Raw genomic sequence first — 21,624 nt, forward strand, 5'->3', positions numbered from 1 at the left:
TGGTCTGTTGGTTGGTAAGGTTAAGTTATGTGGTCCATCTGTTCATCTGTCCCTCCACCAGTTGCTTGGTTGGTTGGTTAGACAGGTTATTAGTTAGTTGCTTTATAGTTAATTTGGTTAGTTAATTAGTTGGTCAGTTCTTCAGATAGTTGGTGGATTTGTTAGGTAGTGAATCTGTGGTTGGTTGGTTGGTTGGTTGGTTAGGTATGTAGTAAGTCTGCCCATCCGTTGGTTGGTCTGTTTGTCAGTCAGTGGGTTAGTTAGTGGGTGGTTGGTTGGTTAAAGTGTCATTTGGGGTGTTAGTTTGTTGCTAAATTGGTGGCTTGATAATGTCGGTCAGTCAGTTTGGTAGCAAAGTCTAGTCAGCTAGATAGCAATTCGATCTGTTTTTCTGTCTGTCTGTTTGTTGGTTTGTTGATTGGTTAATTTGTTGTTAGTATTCATTTGGTTAGTTAGTTAGTTCTCAAACCACTCAGAATACCTCATTCCAAAAAAAAGAAATCCATCCTTACAAACCATGATAATTGAACGTAACATACATCCAAAATGGCTGCCATCCCACCGGCTGGTGATGCGCTCAGGAATCCATTATTGATATCACATCATTCACATTGGCTGTGTGTGTATGGAATCACTCCCTATACAGTACTGTATACGGTGTATTTAGCGTTAATGCGTAGTGTATTACAGGTTATCCACCTCTAAATAGTGACCTTAATGTATTCTGCAATGCATCTTGAAAAGGAGTAAATAACCGCACCAACACAAAAAATATGTTCACTTTCATGGTATTGTTTGATTTACATCATAAAACAAATTCATAAGTTGTGGTGCAATTATACAGCGATGATAACCATTTATTTAATTTTCATCCACGCTTGTAACTCAAAAGACTTGTATCTTAAATCATCTTTCCCCATTAACATGAATGGAAAACCAACACAATTTTTGTAACTTATTTTTAGTAAGATTAGTAGCACTCTACAATATAGTACTTGTGAATGATTCCTGACACAGCCATTCTCTTTTGCCTCACCACTTTTGTACCCCTCTGTCATGTGTGTGTGTAAATGTGTATACATGTCCCCCGCCCCCACCACCACCCACCAGGCAGCTTGGCGTCTATACTCCACTGACGGTGCCCGTCCCTACCTCCACGCCACCTGGCACCACTACCAAAGCGCCCTCCCCCCCTTCAGGCATGTATCCCACAACCCCCCACCTTCCACCATCACCACGACCGTCTCCTTCCAAACACGCACACACTGCATCAACATTGCCCCGCTCTCAAAAACCCTAATAAGCTTTTTTTTCTTTGTTCCTCCTCACTACTCCTCCATGACCCCCGCCCCTCCTTGTTTACATTTGACCTGCCAATCATAACTCATCCCTTCCTCTGCACGTAGTGTTTCTGGCGTAGTTACGCTGCCGATGAGAACTCGGTTTCTGTTGCAACCTGGAAGCCTCATTTGAAGGTGTTGCATACCTGCAGTCCCGCCAAGTAGGTGGACCCCCCCCCCCCAAAAAAAAAAAAAAAAACTCAACCCCCTCCTCGCTTGTGGACTCAAACGTGGCATCCACTTCTTCCTGTTTCTCCTCCATCATCTTTGTGGCACACATGAATGTTTTCACCCTTTACACTCTGGCATGTGTCATTCTTGCACCCTTACACCAGACACAACATTAGGTACACCCAGAGGTGGAAAAAAATACTCACACTCTGAAGTCAACCACAAAAAAAATTTGACAAAAATATGTTCTTTGCAGCCCCACTAGTCTGAATATTGTATTTTGGTTAATACAGTATCACATTAATGGAATATGAGTTAAGCAGCAAAATCCAGCAGTTTTTATCAATATCAGAAGGTGGCCATTTTGCCACTTGCTGTCAAGTGAAAAAGACATCACAATTGCTCAGGTCTAAGGTAACAACCAATCACAGCTCAGATTCAGAAAACAGGTGACCTGGGATTGGTCCTAGCCAGAGCACTGAGCAACTGTGATGTCATCTTCAATTGACAGCAAATGGCAAAATGGCCACACCCTGAGATGGATTTTAAAAAAAAAAGGGCTGGATTGTGCTTCATAACTCACATTCCACAAATGTCATATTAATCAGAATGTCATGTTTACACTAATGAGGTCACATACAACATATTATTGTTGAGAAATATTTAAGGTTGACCCTTTAATTGGAAGTACCAATACATTGAACCCCCTCTAAGCCCTGCCGCAAATAGTTTGCAAATGTGTACAAGATAGCAAAGCACTGTAAGCAAACAGGATCATAAAACACCAATGCCATGCATCTAGAATGTACATAATCATGAATCCATGTTACAGAAACAACTGTATTCAATAAATTTTCAACACAAACAACATTCATTTGAGGCTCATCAATAGTATTACTAGGTAGCCCCAAGGAAACACATGAGTCACCCTTGGGCTTGTTCTAAAAATAGCTCATGAGCGATGGGACCTCATTATTTCCTAGGTGTTGAGGCCCAAACTAATCTTGTTTTTATTTTCATTCTAATAATTTATTTACTTGTAACTTTTGGGGAAAATAGATGTTCATATTTGATGGACAGTAGAATTTTGTTTGTAATGAAGTCTATGTATTTTGATGATAATCTCGTTTAGTGCTTTGTTGCCCCTCCTTTTCTGGTCAAAACACCTGCCTGCAACGATTTCACAATTATTTTAAGGCAGCTTTGGGCAGAGTAAGGCACACAGTCCAGTAAAAAAAAAAAGTACAGACTCTGAAATATATTTACGATAAGTAGAAAAATTAAAAAAAATAAAATAAAAAAATCATAATAATTGTGAGTATTGACAGAGTAAGGAAAAAACGGTTTTCAACTGTGGTGAGTAAAATGAGAGAAAATGATTACCAAAGTTAAGTTAAAAAATATATACTTGAGTAGATAATGACCTTTGTTGCTTCACAAATAGGATCACACTTTAATAAATTAAATCAAATGTGTGCTTCTGACAAAGCCAAGCACAGCACACTTCATGCCAGATGTTTTTTATTTTCTTTGGTTGTCATATTAGCCAGCAAATATTCCACATTCAGCTCTTTGTACCTCACATTATCTTCTTCTTCTGCATGGCTACAGTTTGCATGCGTTAATTTTCTTGGCTTCCCGAGCGCGTCTCTCACTTACTTAAATGTTCTCCTGTATTAATCCTCTGGAATACTGACCTTTCTCCTTTGTCTCCTCCTTCTCATCTTGGTCGTTGCACTAACCTTTGAAGGAAAGAGCAGGGCGAGACCGCATACAGGTTTGTACCACACACATACACTACACAGTTCTCTAGTCAACATTCGTGCTGGCATGTTCGCTTGTTTAGACTCCAACGGTTGATTGATTAGTGTATTGATGTCGAGCAGGCGGAACATGAGTGTGAATGATAAGGGCAGTCTTCAATGTGGAGGAAAAAGTCAGCAAAAATAGTAGTGTGTGTGGTAATTGAGTGATAAATAATGTATCTATGTAAATGTAATCAAAAGGCAGCAAGAATAGTCATCAGCATACAGTAGACAGTCTATTTAATTTTGGCATTGAATATACTGTAACTCTTGAGATTAAAAAAAAGTTTGAATGGGGTGAAAGTTGCTTTCCAACAGAAAGTTTAATAAACTTGATTGAGTTTTTACGCTCCGGCAACATTTGGCAGCCTCCTGCCAAGCCGGCAGCTTCTGAAGGCATATAATTTTTTTATTTTCTTTTTCTACACTCAGTTAAGCGACACAAGCAAAAGTGCTTGTCATCTTCAAACCATACATTTAACTAGGGCTGGCCACATCCGCACCCAGCATTGCGAGCACTCATGAATCCCTGGCTTTAATTAGGCTTTCCCTTCGGAGCGCAAAGCCCAATTTGCACTTGTGGCGCGCAGTTTTTTGTTTGTTTTATTAACTACGTTGCTTTTTCAGGTGACGTTAAGCACTGTCATTGGGGACTTTATTTGAGCAATTTTAAATTATTAGCATTCTTGGAAATTGCTGTTTTTTAAGAAATCTCCTGTTGGGGGCCTCAACATAGCAAAAAACAAATAAACAAACAAACAAACCAAGTAATTAAATTTTTGCAAGCAAGTTCAATGTTTAGGGGGTCCCCACCATGAATCGCTTAATATCTTACTATCTAATTTTAAGTAAAAAAGCTGACACCAGTTTAACCAATCAATATTAAATTGATTCATGGTAGATTCATAATATATGATCAAGATGCACGAAAAAGTCTCAAGAACCCATGCCCGGAATTAAACAGGAAGTCGTCCATTTTGAGTTTTAACGGCCATTTTGCAAAAATTTTCTAGGGAGAATAATTTGACAACATCCTACTAAGGCATTTGTCCAAATGAGCCCCAATCAGAAGCAGGTATCCTAGTCAACCATTTGATTGGCCGTCACATGGTAGGAGGTAAGGCTGAATATATTGTTTTGAGACCGAAATTGTGATCTAAGGCCATGGACACACGTAGCAGGGTATTTTTAAAAACGGATATTTCCCTCCTCTGAGTGTACAAAAAAAAATATCGTCCACACCACCACGTTTGTAGAAAAGAAAACACCCACAGCTAACCGCATTAATGCATTTTTAAGTTCATAACAATTCCAGACCTTCAGGTGGCAACAGTTCCCCAAATCCTATCCAATTAGAGTACGCCTGCATCTGGCGACGCCACAAAAATGAGATGCATGCCAAGCCTCTAGGTGGCAGTAGTTAGCCAAATACTGCTCATCTCTTGACGTCACTTCACCATACATCACACAAGCACGGACTGTCAACCGCTGATTTGTATATATGCGGATCAGTGCTGTCAGCGCACGCACGACTTTTTATATTATTAATAAAAAAAATACTTGTTAACAGTCAATGAGTACATCATAAACAGAGCATAGAGCAAAACAAAGAGGATAAATACAAAATCTTAAAAAGCTTCACTTCTTTTCTTAACAACTTTTTATCCCACTCACTCACCACACACACATATACAAACATGGTCTCTCCCTGGTGGGGAAGCGAATCCAGGCTGCCTTTTTTTTGTTTTTTTAACAACTTGAGATATGTGATTGAGTGACGTGTGTAGAGGACAACGTAAAACTTAGTTTACTGATGGACACACGTCACCGCGGAGCCGGAGAAATACGCAAATCTTTTTAGAAAACTTCATTTGTAATGAAAAAAAATCCCCGCGGATGTGTGGATGACAGGGCAAGCCGCAGAAAAATATCTCGCGTTTGTAAAAAATCTGGCTACGTATATACATGGTCTCAGACATTGCAAGTTTGAGATCGTCAAAGCTCTTATCCCCCAAGTTTGCCAATGAGCAGCATGACACAGTGCACACACACACTAGTCAGCTCCGAAATAGTTAAAAAATAAAATATTAAATTAAAAAAGCGCCACTTCTACGTCACACTGTTCACGGCTGCTTGACAAGTTGACTTTGACAACACAGTCCGTGATTGAGAGTGCGAGGTGCTAAGCTAACTTGCTTTGCGGACAGACTTAATAATAAGTCCGCATTTAATTGCAGCAACGAGCTGCGTGGTGCAGATCCTCTCCTCCGAGGTCACAAATAAACTACCCTACTAAAAGTAGCGCTTTCACAAAGGCAAACGGGAGTCGCTAAGTATGCTAATCGCTCATGTGAAATGCAGAGTCGGGAATGACCCAAAATATGTGCTTGGGCATACAGTGGAGTTTTTACAGAAGTCTGGTTAGAACCGCGTTAAGGCGGAGAGCCAGTAACTATGAACAGAACAAAATTGTACTTCAATTATTACCTATTCTAGACTAAAAATAAGATGACGGATACATTAGCCTTTACAGTTGGACTGAGCACGCTAACGGCTGACGTCAGCCATGACGTCAAGCTCGAGGTCCAAAGTAAATTAATATCAGCATCAGCATGTTATTAAAAATTTTATATCCATCAATGTAAATTTCTAAACTTGAAACTTTTATTCAAATTACTTTTGATTGAAATTGATAATTATTTTAAGTCTATTTGTAACGAACAACAAATGTCATTTGATAATTAATATCCTTGCAGTAGCAGAGGACGTGAGATTGAGTCCGGGCTTCGGCCTTCCTGGGTGGAGTTTGCATGTTCTCCCCGTGCTTGCGTGGGTATCCTCCGGGTACTCCGGTTTCCTTCCACATTCCAAAGACATGCATGGCAGGTTAATTGTACTCTCCAAGTTGTCCATAGGTGTGATTTTGAGTGTGGATGGTTGTTCGTCTCTGTGTGCCCTGTGATTGGCTGGCAACCAGTTCAGGGTGTACCCCGCCTACTGCCCGAAGCCAGCTGGGATAGGTACCAGTGCCCCCCGCGACCCTTGTGAGGAAAAGCGATTAAAAAAAATATATATATATATATATATATATATATATATATACAACTTTTGGAGCTACCTGGATGTTTTTCTGACCCTTTTTGACCAAAAATGTTTACCTTTTCACAATTACGGCAATCAGAACTACTCCAATATAATTTTTACACTTTTACACTCACCATTAAAGTAAAAAGGCCTACCATGAGATTTCACGCTATATCACAAAGCCCTCATTCTCGGTTTGAAGCAGTTTAAGTCTAGAGCAAAAATATGGGAGTAAGGGCAATATACTTATTTACATATAATATTACACTTATTTTCAAAGAACATGTACATTAGTAAAATTTTAAACATTTTTGATTACATAGACTTACACACAATTGCATATTTAAACATGGCGCCATGTAGTACTGTGGGTCTTGCTTAATTTGAACCATTTAAAGACGACCTCTCTCACACAACCTCTTTTGTGTTCTTGCATTATTCGAGTAATAACTTTTAATATTTTGATGGTATATAAAAAAAATATTTTCATGTTTGGAAACATTATTGTACATTGTGAATAAAAAGCTGAATGTGAACAAAATCGCAAATTAAATCGAAATCGCAATATTTGTTAAAAAAATCGCAATTCAGTTTTTTCCTAAAATCGTTCAGCCCTAGTAGGACTTACATTGCACCCTGTACTGAGCCCCCTGATATGGGCTGTTTGGTCCCTGTACGACAGGTGTCAGAGTTTGGTCCGCATTGCCAGCAGTAAGTCGGATTCGTTTCCAGTGAGGGTTGGATTCCGCCAAGGCTGCTCTTTGTCACCGATTCTGTTCATAACTTTCATGGACAGAATTTTTAGGTGGCGTTGGTGTTGAGGCATTCCGGTTTGGTGACCTCAACATTGCATCGCTACTTTTTGCAAATGATGTGGTGCTATTGACTTTATCAAGCCGTGATCTCCAACTCTCACAGGAGCGGTTCACAGCCGAGTGTGAAGCGGTTGGGATGAAGATCAGCACCTCCAAATCCGAGACCGTGGTCCTCAGTCGGAAAAGGGTGGCGTGCCCCAAGTGGAAGAGTTCAGGTTTCTTGGGGTCTTGTTGTTCCCTGGAGAGGTGTTTCTGGCATAACCCACAGGTGGGAGGCCCCGGGGATGACCCAGGACTCGCTGGAGAGACTATGTCTCTCAGCTGACCTTGGATCCCGCCGTTGGAGCTGGTTGAAGTGGTCTGGGCTTCCCTCCTAAAGCTGCTGCCCCCGCGATCCGCGAAGAGGCAGAAGATGGATGGATGGATGGATTTGGCAATAAGTTAAAATTACGTAGGCAATTGTGCTAGTAGGCTAATGGTATGCAATATCTGTTACTGTTTTTTTTTAATTATATAGGTTTCTACTTCTACCTGTATCTGTTATTGTTCCATTGCTTTTGGCATGGGAGCCGGTATTGACTTAGCTTTGTCCTGTACAACCTCTCACTCTTTTGGAAGTACTCTACTAGAAAGAGAGGTGTTAATTACAATAAAACATTAAATGCTACATTCGGAGTGAGTGCTCGTAGAGGCCGCTGTATGAATTACCTGGTAGCTTGCCACCGGGGGCCACGTTTATTAAAATGGAGTCCCGCGTCGTTTACTGAAAAAGAAATGATTTCCCTCAGGGCTACGAAAGCCAACATGAAGAATCACAGCGACAACACAAGATGAGACTTTACACCTCTGTTCCTTTGCTGTGTTTGCACCAATATTGTTTGTGTGTGTACAAATGTATGTTTGGCTCAGGTTTTTCTATTCCAATCTACACTTCTTTTAATATCGTCTTCCTATGTGCTCTAGTGAGAGTCAAGGAAAGTTCTTCCGAAGGTATACTAGGTAATACTTCCCAGCATCCTGGCTGCACCATCTCTAAACTAATCTAAGCAAAGATCAACATAGTGACTGGCTAATAGCATGGACTATAGACATACTTTTTATTTAAAACAAATTCTGAAGAATTTATGGTTTAATGGTGAATTTATAAATTTTATAAATCTGGACCAAGCTTCTGTGACTTGGTAGTGACTATACAGTGCTTAACTAATATATTAAACATTGTTGTATGTTCGGGTAAAGATTAATAATAAGTGTGTAGAATCCCTTTAACCCATTTTTTTTCATGCTAAAATATCATTATTTTTGCTATTCAATGATGAGTTATACTAATCACATTGGAAGAAGTTGTAAGTTTTTATTGCATATATTTTTTCTACCTTTTTCTCCAAATATTCAAAATGTTGTTGTGACTTTTTTTCTCTGAAATATACCATTTTTTTTCTTGAAACTAAACTGGTTCACTTGGAAAAATATTTATTCTCCAAATATTAATAGTTATAGTTAAATTTAGCCCTGCACTGCTGCAGCTCATGAATTGGCCCTCTGAGCTAATTTGAATTATTTTAGAATTACTTTATTCCTGTCCAAAATAGGTTGCTCACCAAATTAAAAAGAGTCCTCATTGAATCACTTCATAATGCTGAATGTTTTTTTCTTATTATGATAGGCGTAATAGGCGGTCGATTGGTACGTTTGTTAAGCACTGTATACCTTTACATTAATTGAACATCATGGTCAAGGTTGTCTGTCCGTATTTGGTTTATCAAAGCAAAGTACCGTAATGGTAATTGCTGTTGTGACAAAAGGGAAGTAGTAGTTGTTTAGTGTTCAACACCTACTACATTCAATACTACCAACTACATTCAATATCAAACTAAAGATGTTTTTAATTTTTATTGTTATTTATGTATTTATTTATTTATTTGGAGGGGGGGGTGGATGAGAATTTATTTGCATTTTTCTTCTTTGTCCTTGGTCCTGCTCCATCGCATGCTGGTCCTTTTTTAATCTATTGCTTTAGCACTTGTCTGCATCTCAGCTAAAGATTCTAATGTGCATCATGTGCATTTTCCAAGTTTTTGAAACTGTTTTCTATAGTCCTGGAAGGTGGATAGTAGGCCGGTTTGCGGGTAAGGTTTGTCTTTGTAGTGCTCCGCAGAATACTACGAGATTTCATCCCCTGAAGTCATAAGTCACTCACAAAAAAGGTCTAAAAATGCCATGGCTGAAAAAACGCAAAAAGTCAGTCATTTGGGTTTGAAGCTTTCATTTTTTAGCAGTGTTAGCCACTTCACGGGATCCTTCGAAGCCAAACTTCTTCTACTGGAACTTTTTGAAAATTCAACCCCTGAAGCCAGTTTAATATAGATACGTGGAATTTGATAGGCATGTCTATCATGAGTAGACTTACAAAAAGTCTCAAGAAGCCATGCATGATAAGACATCGGTAGTCTGCCATTTTTCTTTGAATCAGCCATTCTAAGCTAATGTTTGCCATTTCACTTGATCTTTCAAATCTAAACGGAATATTTTTCTAAATTCAGACCCTAAAGCTATATAAAGCTATAGATTAATTTAGCAAAATTAAATTTGGTAGGCATGAATAAATCCACCAAAAAGTCAAAAGAAGCCTTGCCTGAAAAGATACACAGAGTCATTGTGGTTGGAAGTGGCCATTTTAGTGTCAAATGTTTGTGTGTGCGACCAAGGTCCTGCAGAGTTTTAACAACTCTGTAATTCATTGTCTTTTGTTGTTGTAAGTAGATTATGGAGTAGGTTATATTGTGTGGTGGCAGCTTGTTGTTGGCCTGGTGGGCAAGCTGGCTTTGTTTCTTTGGTTTTTGACATGTCAAGTGGATGACGTTCAGTATGAAGGACACACTTGAGCACTTCATAACCTTCTTTTTCGTCTCTCCATTCCATTTTCAACTTCAACCCTTGCAGTCAAAAGCTGAGCTTTAAGGAGCGAGTCCGCATGGCCAGCCCACGGGGGCAGAGCATGAAGAGCCGCCAGGCGTCAATTAACGACCGTCAGCGCTGTTCTCCCGGCAACGATACCGCAAGCGGCGGTGGCGAGCTTATGGGCCAAAGCCCCGCCAAGGTGCAAAAGAGCTGGAGCTTCAACGACCGTACACGCTTCAGACCTTCGCTCAGGCTCAAGAGCCAGACTCGAAACACAGCTTCGGACGGTGAGCGTCTACTCTATAAGTTTGTTGTGAGGTTCCCACATTGGTTGCCACAACAAAAAACACTACATTTGAGTTTAGTTTATGAAAAGGACAGTGTGCAGTAAGAAGAAGGCTGCACCAGATTTACCACATTGCACAATCTGCTACTGTATGTGTGCTCATTTTTGTGTGTGTGTATGTGTCTGCAAAAATAAATCCACTTGACAAAACTGTGTTTTGAGACATAGCAAAAATCTCGTAATGTAAAGCAAAAGAGACGACTAAATGCGACAGCAGGGGTCTTACTACATTGACCTTACCTTAAGTTAGGGATACTGAATAAAATGCTCAAAGGACTTTCCAAACATTCTGATCAAACTTTGACAAACGCGATCTTGTTTCTTTTGTTCTTCCAGTGGACGCTGGCATGACCACGGAGGATTCCCAGGACGAGCGAGGCTGCCACTGCGACATCAGGGCCGAGGACCTGTCCGCTCCCATCAAGGCGGTCATCAGAGCTGTCAGGTAAGACCTTTCAAGATTCCTCGTCCACTTCACGGAAAGCAGCACAACACAACTGTGCAGCAGCGTGATGCCTCTCAGCTTGTGGAGATGGGTGGGTGTGGGTTGAGGTGGGGAATAAAGAAACATCAAGCAGAGTGGAATTACTATGCTTTGAAAATATCCAACACCACTGCACTGCATTTTATGCAATTGCCATTCAGTTAGCTTCATTGAAGACTATAAATTGGCCATAGGTGTGAATGGGGTTGCATGGCTCAGTGGTATAGTGGTTGTCTCCCATTCGCGAGGTTGTGGGTTTGATCCTCACCTCTGGTGACCATGTTGAAGTGTCCTTCAGCAAGACACTGAACCCTGATTCAGCTATATAAAAAGCAGACCGAATTGAGTGAGTTTGTTTTTTTGTTTTTGGTCTCCCAGACATTTTTTACTGAATTTTGACTGATTTTGCAAGGTCCACGAAATATTCTGTTCTATTGTTATACAAACAAATTGTTGTACAAATATGGAACCTACCAAAAAAAAAGATTAGAGTCTCTCCATTCATCAGGAAAAAAAAGTATATTTGTATCTGTTTCCGTTTTGCAGCAATTAACAATAGAATATAGCTAAGTCTCATCGTTATTTACAAACCTGTTGAAAACACTGGCAAAAAGAGCTTATCTCTTACACTCTGCTGCCACCTGCTGGCCGTTTTTGTAATAACGTTTTAGCCTTAAGTGACCTCTTCATGTCAGAAGCTGTATCAAAGTTTTCTGTATGCTATAGCATTAAAAAAAACAACGTATGAATATGTTTTGGGGGCTGAAGGACAAAGTATTAAAAATATATTTATACTCATTCAAATACATTTTTGGGTTTGAATGAGTTAACTGTCCTGCGATTGACTAGCGACCAGTCCAGTGTGTACTCCACTTCTTGCCAAAAGTCACTTGACACTCTAATGAGTTTTAGCCCTTTTTTTTAAGATGGCTAGGTGGGTCCAATTCAGCTTCTGATTGGTTCATTGATCAAGTGGTGTATCCCAATAATTTTGTGCCCCTCCCTGCAAAAATCACACACATTTTTTTTCCATGATAGTTAGTTATAGTAAAGAATTTGAGAGAAAGTCTGACTGCTGAGGTGCCACCACCACCTGCCCCCACCACGAGGCCTCATCCTCCTGCAAGCTTTCCCAGAGTGTCGGGTTGAGGGTCCGAGGTAGCTTCACCCCGGTGGGTACTTTTGCAACAGAGGCTCATCTGTCACCTCTCAGCGGGGAAGGCGGGCAACTGCAGAGCCCACCAGGAATTAGGCGGGGGTCAACAAAGCAAATGTGCAGATCGTCTTACCCACGTCAATATTATTCAGCCGGTAAACACGTCACACACTCGAGTACCAGGGTTCTTTGGTTTCCCCTGGTGAAGTTGATTTTCACGCAGTGTTTGCTTTGTTAAGCTCAAGAAGGAACAGTGAGCTGTGCGCTATGAAACTGCTACCCTCTGCTGGTTCTTTTAGCTGCTACAGCTGCAGGCTCTATGTATTGGACAGGAGCTTTATGCGTCAAAAAGTCCCCTCTACCATAGTCCACTGTAACATTTAACATTTGTAACTAAATTTGAATTGAATTGAATTGAATTGAATTGAATTGAAATGTATTCGGATAGCACCAATATCGCCTTAAAATTGTGAAAAGAACATAAACACACGCACACAAATAACATCAACAAATATATATACAAGTACATATACGCATACAATACTATATGTACATACAGTATATATATATATATATATATATATTCATAATACTTTTATAATGCTTTAGCTGGCCGAAAAGATTAGGGCTAAATCTAAAAGCTTAAGCTGAACTGTCTGTCATCAGTGTAGAAAGTAATAAACCGCAGCACAAATATATCAAACTAAAACTTCTCACCCTATTATAGACATTAAATGAAAAAAAATATAACACTGTTATTACAAAAACGGACTTTGTTAAATTTGACATCCGTTAGAAATAAGTACAAAAAAACTACAGTATAATTTGGTACGATTCCATGGACATTTGTCGATTGAATGTATTTGTGTGTGTTGGTCAGGATCATGAGTTTCCACGTAGCCAAGAAGAAGTTCAAGGAGACGCTGCGTCCGTACGATGTGAAGGACGTGATCGAGCAGTACTCTGCAGGACACCTGGACATGCTGTGTCGCATCAAGAGCCTCCAGGCCAGGTCAGACCGCTGCTTTCATTTTGCCTCTTTCTTAAGCCTCATCTATATTGTGGGCTCTCTCTTTCTACATGGATATAAAAAGTTTACACACCCCTGTTCATATGTCATGTTTTTGTGAAGAACAAAAAATGGGACCAATATAATTATTGTTTTTAATCACCATTAATGAGATCTATACCATGTACAATTCAGTTGGGGGGAAAAAAAACTGTTAGATAGAATAAGAACTCCACTTGTTTCAAGTTCAGACCACTTCACATCACGCCCAACACTCGCTTTCTCTCAAGAGCCCACTTGGCATAAAAGAAGTAGCACTGCCCCCTTGCAGTGCGGCATTTGTAGGTTATTAATTTGAACAACAATCTCAGTGTCTTAAAAAAACTAACAAACAAAAATCTAATGAACATTATACACATTTATAACATAAATATGTTATATGCAAATACTGAGCTGTGTAACCATTAAACAATAAATTGGTTGTTAACAATTTTCCAATGCCCTTCATAGAGAGCCTTGAGTAACATTGTTGAAGATGGTCCATTTTTAGTCAGTCTGACAATTGCTCTTTGGTGTCTGACCACAGCACCTTTTTAACCCTTTTGGTTTCAATGAGCTCTTTAATAGAGTTGATTTCCAAGCGAAGCCTTTTTTCAGCAACAAATTTAGTAGACTTCAGTGCATCCATAAGAGAATGATGATCAGTAACACAGATTACTGGTACAGGTTGCTCAGTACTACCAGCATAGGGTTCAGAGAATAATGTTGCAATGTTGCATTGTCAATTCCCTCAGACATTGCTAGTGTTTCACCTGCAAGTGTACTCCTGACAATTCTCTTGGTTTTCTTTGACTGCCAGGAAATCAGAGAAAACAGTCAGTTTTCACCCATCAGAACAGTGAAGTAGCCACCTTGAGTAGAGATTTGCAAAAGATGCATCAGTAAATGTAACCAACTTCAGGCTATCATCTTTTCCAAGGTGTTGAAAGTTCAACTCAACTGTCTTAGTTTTGATTTTAGACACAACTCTAATTGCTTCATAAATGGTCTGCATGGTAGCACATTTGACATTTGAAGTCAGATTACTGGCATCAATCATTGCCCTGTCTAGCAACCCATAAAAGTTGCCCTATCTTTGATCTGAGCTGATCCCTCTCTTCCTCAGTAATAGGTGAAGCTTGCTCAGCTGCTCGTGACATGGGTATAGGCTGTAAGTGTGCAATGTATGTGTCTTGATGTATTTTCACTCTTTTGTCAGAAGTTACAAAATCTACACCGACAAAAGAAAAATTGTCATGATCCTGAAGCCGCCCTCAGAAGTCCTTACTTGAAGCTCCCTGGTCACGACCCAACCATAACATTCAGCCTCCGTGGCCAAGAGCTCACACACCTTGTTATGCCATCGGATCCTGTTCCGTTGGGTGTAAGCACACTGACCCAAGATGTGCGAGCACGATTCGAGCTCTGTCCCGCAACGTCTACAGGCTGCCCCTAGTTTGCTCCGACCCCTCGCCAGGAACTCCCGAGTGGGGTACACACCTGCCCTTAATGCCTGCTCCATCAAAAAGTGGCACTGCTTGAAACCCACGGCCATGGGATCAGCAAGCCACAAATTGCTGAATTTGTGACCTCGGAACATGTCTGCGCCCACACCCTGGACCTGTATAGCCGACCAGGACAGGCTCTCCTTGCGATGCCAGTCTGGAAAACTAGGCGTCTCTCTAACAGTCACCCGGGCAATATCCCCATCACCGATCCCCGGTGTATCACCCAGATCAGTTTTTCCAACCTGAGAAGCCCCATACCTCCATCTCTTGTTCTTGAATAGAGAAATCCGTTGCACGTAAGCATTGCAAGGTGGAGCCATTGCTTCACAGTTTTCCGAACCAACCTGTCGACCTGAGGTAACGCTGTTGCTTTAACCTTCCCTAGACCGGCCTGATAAATAAGCCTAGGGAGGGCAAATGAGTTCAAAACCTTCATGCGTTGTGAAGGCTTTAGCGATAGCCTCATCGTCATGATATGACTAAACAGCCCCGCCACTGCTGACCCTCACCTGGTCAGTTGTCTCCTCCGAATCAAATTCGTCCTCTATTTTCCGTCTCACCTTTTTCTTCGCATCTCTCCTATCCCCAACAATCCTGAGCCACTCTTCCGGGTGAGCGAGCCGCTTATGTTGGGAGACACCAACAGCCGTTTAGAATCGGCGATCACAGATATCACATGGAAATCTCTGGGTGTCACTTGTCTCGCCTACCACACCCCCACATTTGGTCATCTCCCACTCCCCCGCCCGACCTCCCCGGCCGGGAAGGGAGGAGGGGGGAAGAAGGGCCGCCGCGGAGTGCCGCAGCTGGGGTGATCCGCGGGAAGGGCCCGGCGTGCGTCCACAGTCGCCGCCGCGGCGGGGTGCCTGGTGGGCCTGGGGTGGGATGCGCTCCGGGCTCCTGGGTTTGCTCTCCGGCCAGTGGCCCATGCGGGGCCCGGGGATTGTGCCTTGGCGCTGCCGCGGCCTGGGGGGCCCTGGGAGGTTGTGCTTACTCTGTCGTCGGCTCCCCTCTTTGGTGGAGGTTTTCATGCATGCCAGATCCACCACACCAGCATCTGCCGAAATTCAAACACATTGTGCTTCTTCCTCTGATCGTTGAATCGGAGGCTGATGTCTGTGGATCTCACTCTGCTTCATTTATCCTTTCCTCAGTCTTTCCTTTGGTCTCTTGAGGTCTCCCTAATTTGTTGGAATTTAGATGTTTCTGGGGTTGGTGAAAGATTCTGGTTGGTAACCCGGTGGGTAGTAGGTGATGTCTGGTCGGTGCTGGATTTCACTTTTCTTTCTTTTCCCTGATCCTTCCTCGGGACTCTAGCGGGATTCTGAAGTATTCGCTTTAGGTGAACGGTATGGGATTTTTTAATAGATTTTAGATGAATTAATGAGCACACACTCACACGCACTCACACATGCACACCCACACACGCACATTGTCAAGCACATAAAAAAAAGAAAAAAAAGAGAGAGAGAGAGCAATGATGATGACATGTCGAATCGGTAAGATTACGGAATGAACAATACTGAGCTCTTTCAGGAAAAACTAAACAAAAAAAACATGAGAAGCGAGGTTACATTTTTGTCATTGTCCTGCCAGTAGAAAACTGCTGGGTCTACTTTGGATGTAATACCTCCTGCCTCAATTAATATATTCTTTACTCAGTTGTACCAATACAAAGAGGCATCTGCCAAGCCATACATGCACTTCTTTAATTTCTTTAGTGTCCCTGCATTGTTTGCTTCAGGAGGAGATTTGACAAAAATGTCTCTAGACAGTTTCATACCCTGTAAAAAGGCTGACTTTATGTCCATCGAATGAAGTTGCCATGCCTTTGACAAATCACTGCTACAAGAAGCCTCAGTGACACACAGGTTGGTGAGTCTTTTTGTAGCTCTGTAACTTGCAGCTTCTCAAATCCTCTTGCAACAAGCCTTGCTTTTGGTACTAACCTCGGAGTCACCATCATCATCATCGATGATGATCATCGTCGTCATCACTGTGCTCTTTAGCATTGGTCCATGAGCTGCTTGCAACCGGTCGCCATTGTTCGCTTCCTCAGCCATCTAGCTCCGCCTCACGTCTTCTCCTGCCGCGTCAACGCTTCCAACCTCGGAGTCACCATCATCATCATCGATGATGATCATCGTCGTCATCAAAGTGCTCTTTAGCACTGGTTGATGCTTTTCGTCTTTGAAAAAAATGCTCAAGCGTGAGCTGCTTGCAACCGGTCGCCATTTTCGCTTCCCATCCCCAGCCATTGTCCCCTCTAGCTCCGCCTCACGTCTTCTACTGACGCCTACCCAATCTTGTCAAAAGAGAGTCATCGCTGCCATCTAGGGGCCAAAAATAGTCACTAGGCTAACTAGATCTGCTTGAAACTTTCACCACAGCTGGCCAAGGCTTTCCTCCACCCGTTTCCCCCCAAAAAAATAAAAAAAAATTGGAGAACATCTTTTAACGTCCTTGGCGGCCCTCCGTAGGTTTTTACTAAACGTCATTTAACGTCCTTGGCAGTAAAAGAGTTAAATTGACGCTACTTCCATGATCTTGTCCTTCAGCCCTCGGGTTTTCCATAGCGGGCAATAGATTATTCTCACTGCATTCAGCATGTGTCTCTTCTTCCGGCTCATCTGTCATATCAACAGCACACTGTTGCTTGTTGTTGTTTTCTTGATCACAGGTAATCTGAGAGTCGTAATCATATTCCTGAGTAAATTCCTTCAGTCTGAGTTGATGAACTCGAACACAGATGCTTCCATGTCTGACAAAAACAACTGCACCATCCTGTCCAATGACCACTCCTGGCCCTTTCCATTCAGGACAGTCCCCTCTTTTGTAGTAAACCTTGTTACCAAGTTCAAACTTCTCATCTGTGTGACGCACCTGTTTCTTTAGTGCTCTTTGTATTCTCTCCGAACATTATGCTTCAGTAAAAGCCTTTCTTCTTTTTTTTTTCTTTTTTTTTCTTTTTTTTTCAGGAGAGCTCAGTATTGTTCATTCGATTTGACATCATCATTGCTCTCCTTTTTTTAAAAAAACAAATAAATTAAAAAAAAAATTAATGAAAATGTTTTTTTTTTCTCTTTTTTTTTTAAAATATGTATACATATATATACATATATATACATATACACACACATATATATATATATATATATATATATATATATATATATATATATATATATATATATATATATATATATATATATATATATATATATATATATATATATATATATATACATATATATATATATTTTTTTGTATGTGGGTGAGCATGTGCATGTGCGTCCGTGCGTGTGTATTCATCAGTTCACCTAAAGCCCATTAAAAAAAAATCCCATACTAATAATATAATATAATAATAAATTGCCAAATACAGAAACATCAATGTAAGTTATCACGATGTAGTGGCTCTCGCTAACAGACAGAATTAAGTAACCAGAATTAGGTTAAAAAATTCTATATACGTAGACCATGTTTCTATAAATTTTGATATTTGGTTTTTATTTGAGGCAGATATTTTATCCATTAAAATGTGATTTATAAGGAGGTTAGACCATTGGTCGATATTCAGAGTTTGGTTATTTTTCCAGTTAACAAGAATTGTTTTTTTAGCGATAGTAAGGGCTACAAGTGTAGATTGAAATTGTTTATGTGGTAAGTCAGTTTTTGTTAGGTCACCTAGCAAACACAAGTTTGGAGATAAAGGTATCCTACAGTCCAAAATAGCGGAAAGTTTTTCTAAGACTTTAGTCCAGAAATACATAACCGGAGTACATAACCATAAAGCATGAACATAAGTGTCTGTAGTGTTTTGTAAGCATTGGAGACAAATGTCGGAGTCTGAGAGTCCCATTTTCTTCATCATATATTGAGTAATGTATGTTCTGTGAATAATTTTATATTGGATAAGTTGTAAATTTGTGTGTTTCGTCATTTTAAATGCGTTTTCACAAACTTGAATCCAAAAGTCAGGTTCCGGTGCTATAGACAAGTCTGTCTCCCATTTCGAGATGGGTAAAGACATTTTATCAGTATATGAAAGTAACTTCTATATTTTTGAAAGTTTTTTTGTTGTTGTCGGAGAAAGCTTGTTAATATCTTTAGCTAAAACAGGTGGTTGGAGCGTACCCCGAAGTGTTGGAATTTTTTTCTTTATCATATTTTTAACTTGTAGATAATGTAAAAAAATTCCGTTTTTTATATTGTATTTTTGGAGCAAGGATGTATATGATATAAACATATTATCTGAGATGAGATGGTGAAGATGTGTAATTCCTTTCTGCTCCCACACACCTAAATGAAACGGTTGGTTGTTAAGTTGAAAGTCGGGGTTATGCCATAGGGGAGAAAGCCCACAGGGCTCCACTTGGGCTTTTGTCAATTCTAGTGCCTTCCACCAGGCAGTCACGGTGGCGGAAATCATTGGGTTTTTAAAACAATTATGACGCTTAATCGATGTTGTAATAAAGAGTAAATCTCGAAGTCTGAGGTTATTACAATCCTTCTGTTCTAGTTCCAACCAACAGTTAGTGTCTCTGTTGGGTTGTGCCCATAGAACGATATATTGTAGCTGGTTAGCTATATAGTAGTACATAAAATTTGGTGCCTCTAGACCACCTTTGGATTTACTTTTCTGAAGAGTAGATAGACTAATCTTTGCTTTTTTTTTATTCCAGTAAAATTTTGTAACGGCTGAGTCCAACAACTGGAACCATTTAGCCGTAGGTTTAAATGGAATCATTGAGAAAAAATAGTTTATTTTGTGTAAAACTTTCATTTTAATGGTGGCTATTCGTCCTATTAGAGAAAAAGGAAGATTATTCCAGCGCTCCAAGTCACTATAAATGTTATCCAGAAGTGGAGAAAAGTTTAAATGAATTAAATCAGTTAATTTAGGTGAGATTTTTATGCCTAAGTATTTTAAATTACCTATAGGAAATGAGTAGTGTGGGTCCTGGCTTGCAGGGTTCCATGAATTTTCTGTAATAGGTAGAAGTGTTGATTTTGTCCAGTTAATAGAATAATCTGATAACTGTGAGAATTTAGTTATTAAGTTAAATACTTCCCCTAGCGAAGTAGTTGGCTTTTCTAAATAAAGTAAGATGTCATCGGCATATAGATTAATTTTATGTTCTGTTACCCCAGAGTGAATTCCTTGAATCCTTCTTTCCTGGCGTATGGCTAATGCAAGTGGCTTAATAAATATTGCAAATAATAAAGGGGATAGTGGGCATCCCTGTCTTGTGCCTCTCTGTAAAGTAAAGCTCTGAGATATAATCCCATTAGTAGTAACTGTAGCTTTGGGAGAATCATATAATACTGATACCCAGTGGATAAATGATTTCCCAAAGCCAAATTTATTTAAAACAGCAAAGAGGAAGGACCAGTTAACTTTGTCGAAAGCTTTTTCTGCATCCAATGATATAATAACTGCCTTTTTATCATGCCGCTGTGACATGCTAATAAGGTTAAAGAGTCTCCTAATATTATTAGTAGAGTGCCGATCTTTAATAAAGCCTGTTTGGTCGCTATGAATAATTGTCGAGATTACTGTTTCTAGTCTAAATGTGAAAGCCTGAGTGATAATTTTAATATCAGTGTTAATTAGTGAAATCGGACGGTAACTTGATGGAAGGGTGGGGTCTTTTTCTGGCTTTAATAAAAGTTTAATTGCTGCTCTATTCATGTGTGGGCGTATGTAACCCTTAGTTTTAATTTCTGTTACTACTCTTAAGAATAGTGGAGCAAGCATTAACCAGAAGTGCTTAAAAAATATAGCCGGATAACCATTCGGGCCAGGTGCTTTGCCATTAGCATACTATCTAGAGCACTGTACAACTCGTTTATAGTAAGTGGCGCATCTAACATGTCTTTATATTCAGTAGTTAACTGAGGTATATTTAAGCTACTGAGGAATGCCTCAATATGCGCAGGGTTAGGCTTGTTAGTTTCTAAGTATAGGTTGCGATAATAGTTATAAAAAATGTGATTAATTTTTTCTGGTGATTGTGTGCATTCACCAGTTGTCCCTTTAATAGCCGTTATAAGAGACTTTTCCCGATTGCGTTGAAGTTGGTTTGCAAGAAATTTACCTGATTTGTTATTATATTCAAAGTTGTTATATCTCAATTGTTGTATTATAAATTCTGTCTTTTTAGTTACCATATCGTCTAACTGTATTTTTGTATTTTGTAAGTCAGTCCATATTTGGTTATTTGGGTTTATTGCGTACTCATCCGTCAGTTGTTTAATTTTATCTTCCAAGTCTTTTTCTGATTTTTGATCCTGTTTCTTTTCATAAGATGAATATGATATAATTTTACCTCTAATTACTGCTTTCCCAGTTTCCCAGAGAAGAGATGGCGATAGGTCTGGGGAGTCATTTATTTCCAAAAAGTCTGCCCATTCTTTTCTTATAATTTTGTCAAACTCTGCGTCGTTTTGCAGTGAGATGTTAAACCGCTATGTCGGTGGTGGTTTAAAGGTATAATCAACTTATAGGGAAAGGGAGACTGGTGCATGGTCGCTAATAATAATAGGATGTATTTTTGTAACAGTTTTATCAGCAATAGAGTTATTTGTAAGAAAATAATCAATTCTTGAAAAAGACCGGTGCACAGCGGAAAAGAAGGTAAATTCCTTCTTATTTGGGTTTTTAAGTCTCCAGCTGTCGACGAGGCCAAAGTCATCCATATATAACCCTATTACTTTAGTAGATTGTAATCGCCTACATGTTGTATTATTAGAACGGTCAATTAATGGATTTAAGACTGTGTTAAAGTCTCCTCCAATAATAATAGTAGAGTTCGCTGCTAAATCAAACAGCTGAGAGAAAAATTCATGGAAAAAGGCCGGATCATCATTATTAGGGGCATATAAATTACCAAGTGTATATATTTTATTAAATATAGTCACCTGAATAATAATGTATCGGCCCTCTGGGTCTGTTATTGTATT

The 21,624-nt window shown here is 39.9% G+C and overlaps 1 protein-coding gene across 5 annotated transcripts in view; it reads left to right on the top strand.

The window, feature by feature from the left end:
• Nucleotides 1-21,624, top strand: part of LOC144061896 (potassium voltage-gated channel subfamily KQT member 5-like) — a 93,715-nt gene that overhangs the window by 64,041 nt on the left and 8,050 nt on the right. For 3 of the 5 annotated variants that reach the window (XM_077582811.1, XM_077582813.1, XM_077582814.1), the window contains exons 8-12: nt 1,407-1,501; nt 3,262-3,288; nt 10,159-10,403; nt 10,799-10,907; nt 12,983-13,114. In XM_077582811.1, coding sequence (XP_077438937.1) covers nt 1,407-1,501; nt 3,262-3,288; nt 10,159-10,403; nt 10,799-10,907; nt 12,983-13,114 — 608 coding nt within the window. Of the gene's footprint in view, nt 1-1,110; nt 1,200-1,406; nt 1,502-3,261; nt 3,289-10,158; nt 10,404-10,798; nt 10,908-12,982; nt 13,115-21,624 lie in introns of all 5 variants that reach the window. The other 2 variants (XM_077582812.1, XM_077582815.1) reach the window with 1 other exon arrangement.

This window comes from Vanacampus margaritifer, chromosome 12 (assembly GCF_051991255.1).
Source record: "Vanacampus margaritifer isolate UIUO_Vmar chromosome 12, RoL_Vmar_1.0, whole genome shotgun sequence".
NCBI classification, from domain to species: Eukaryota; Metazoa; Chordata; class Actinopteri; order Syngnathiformes; family Syngnathidae; genus Vanacampus; species Vanacampus margaritifer.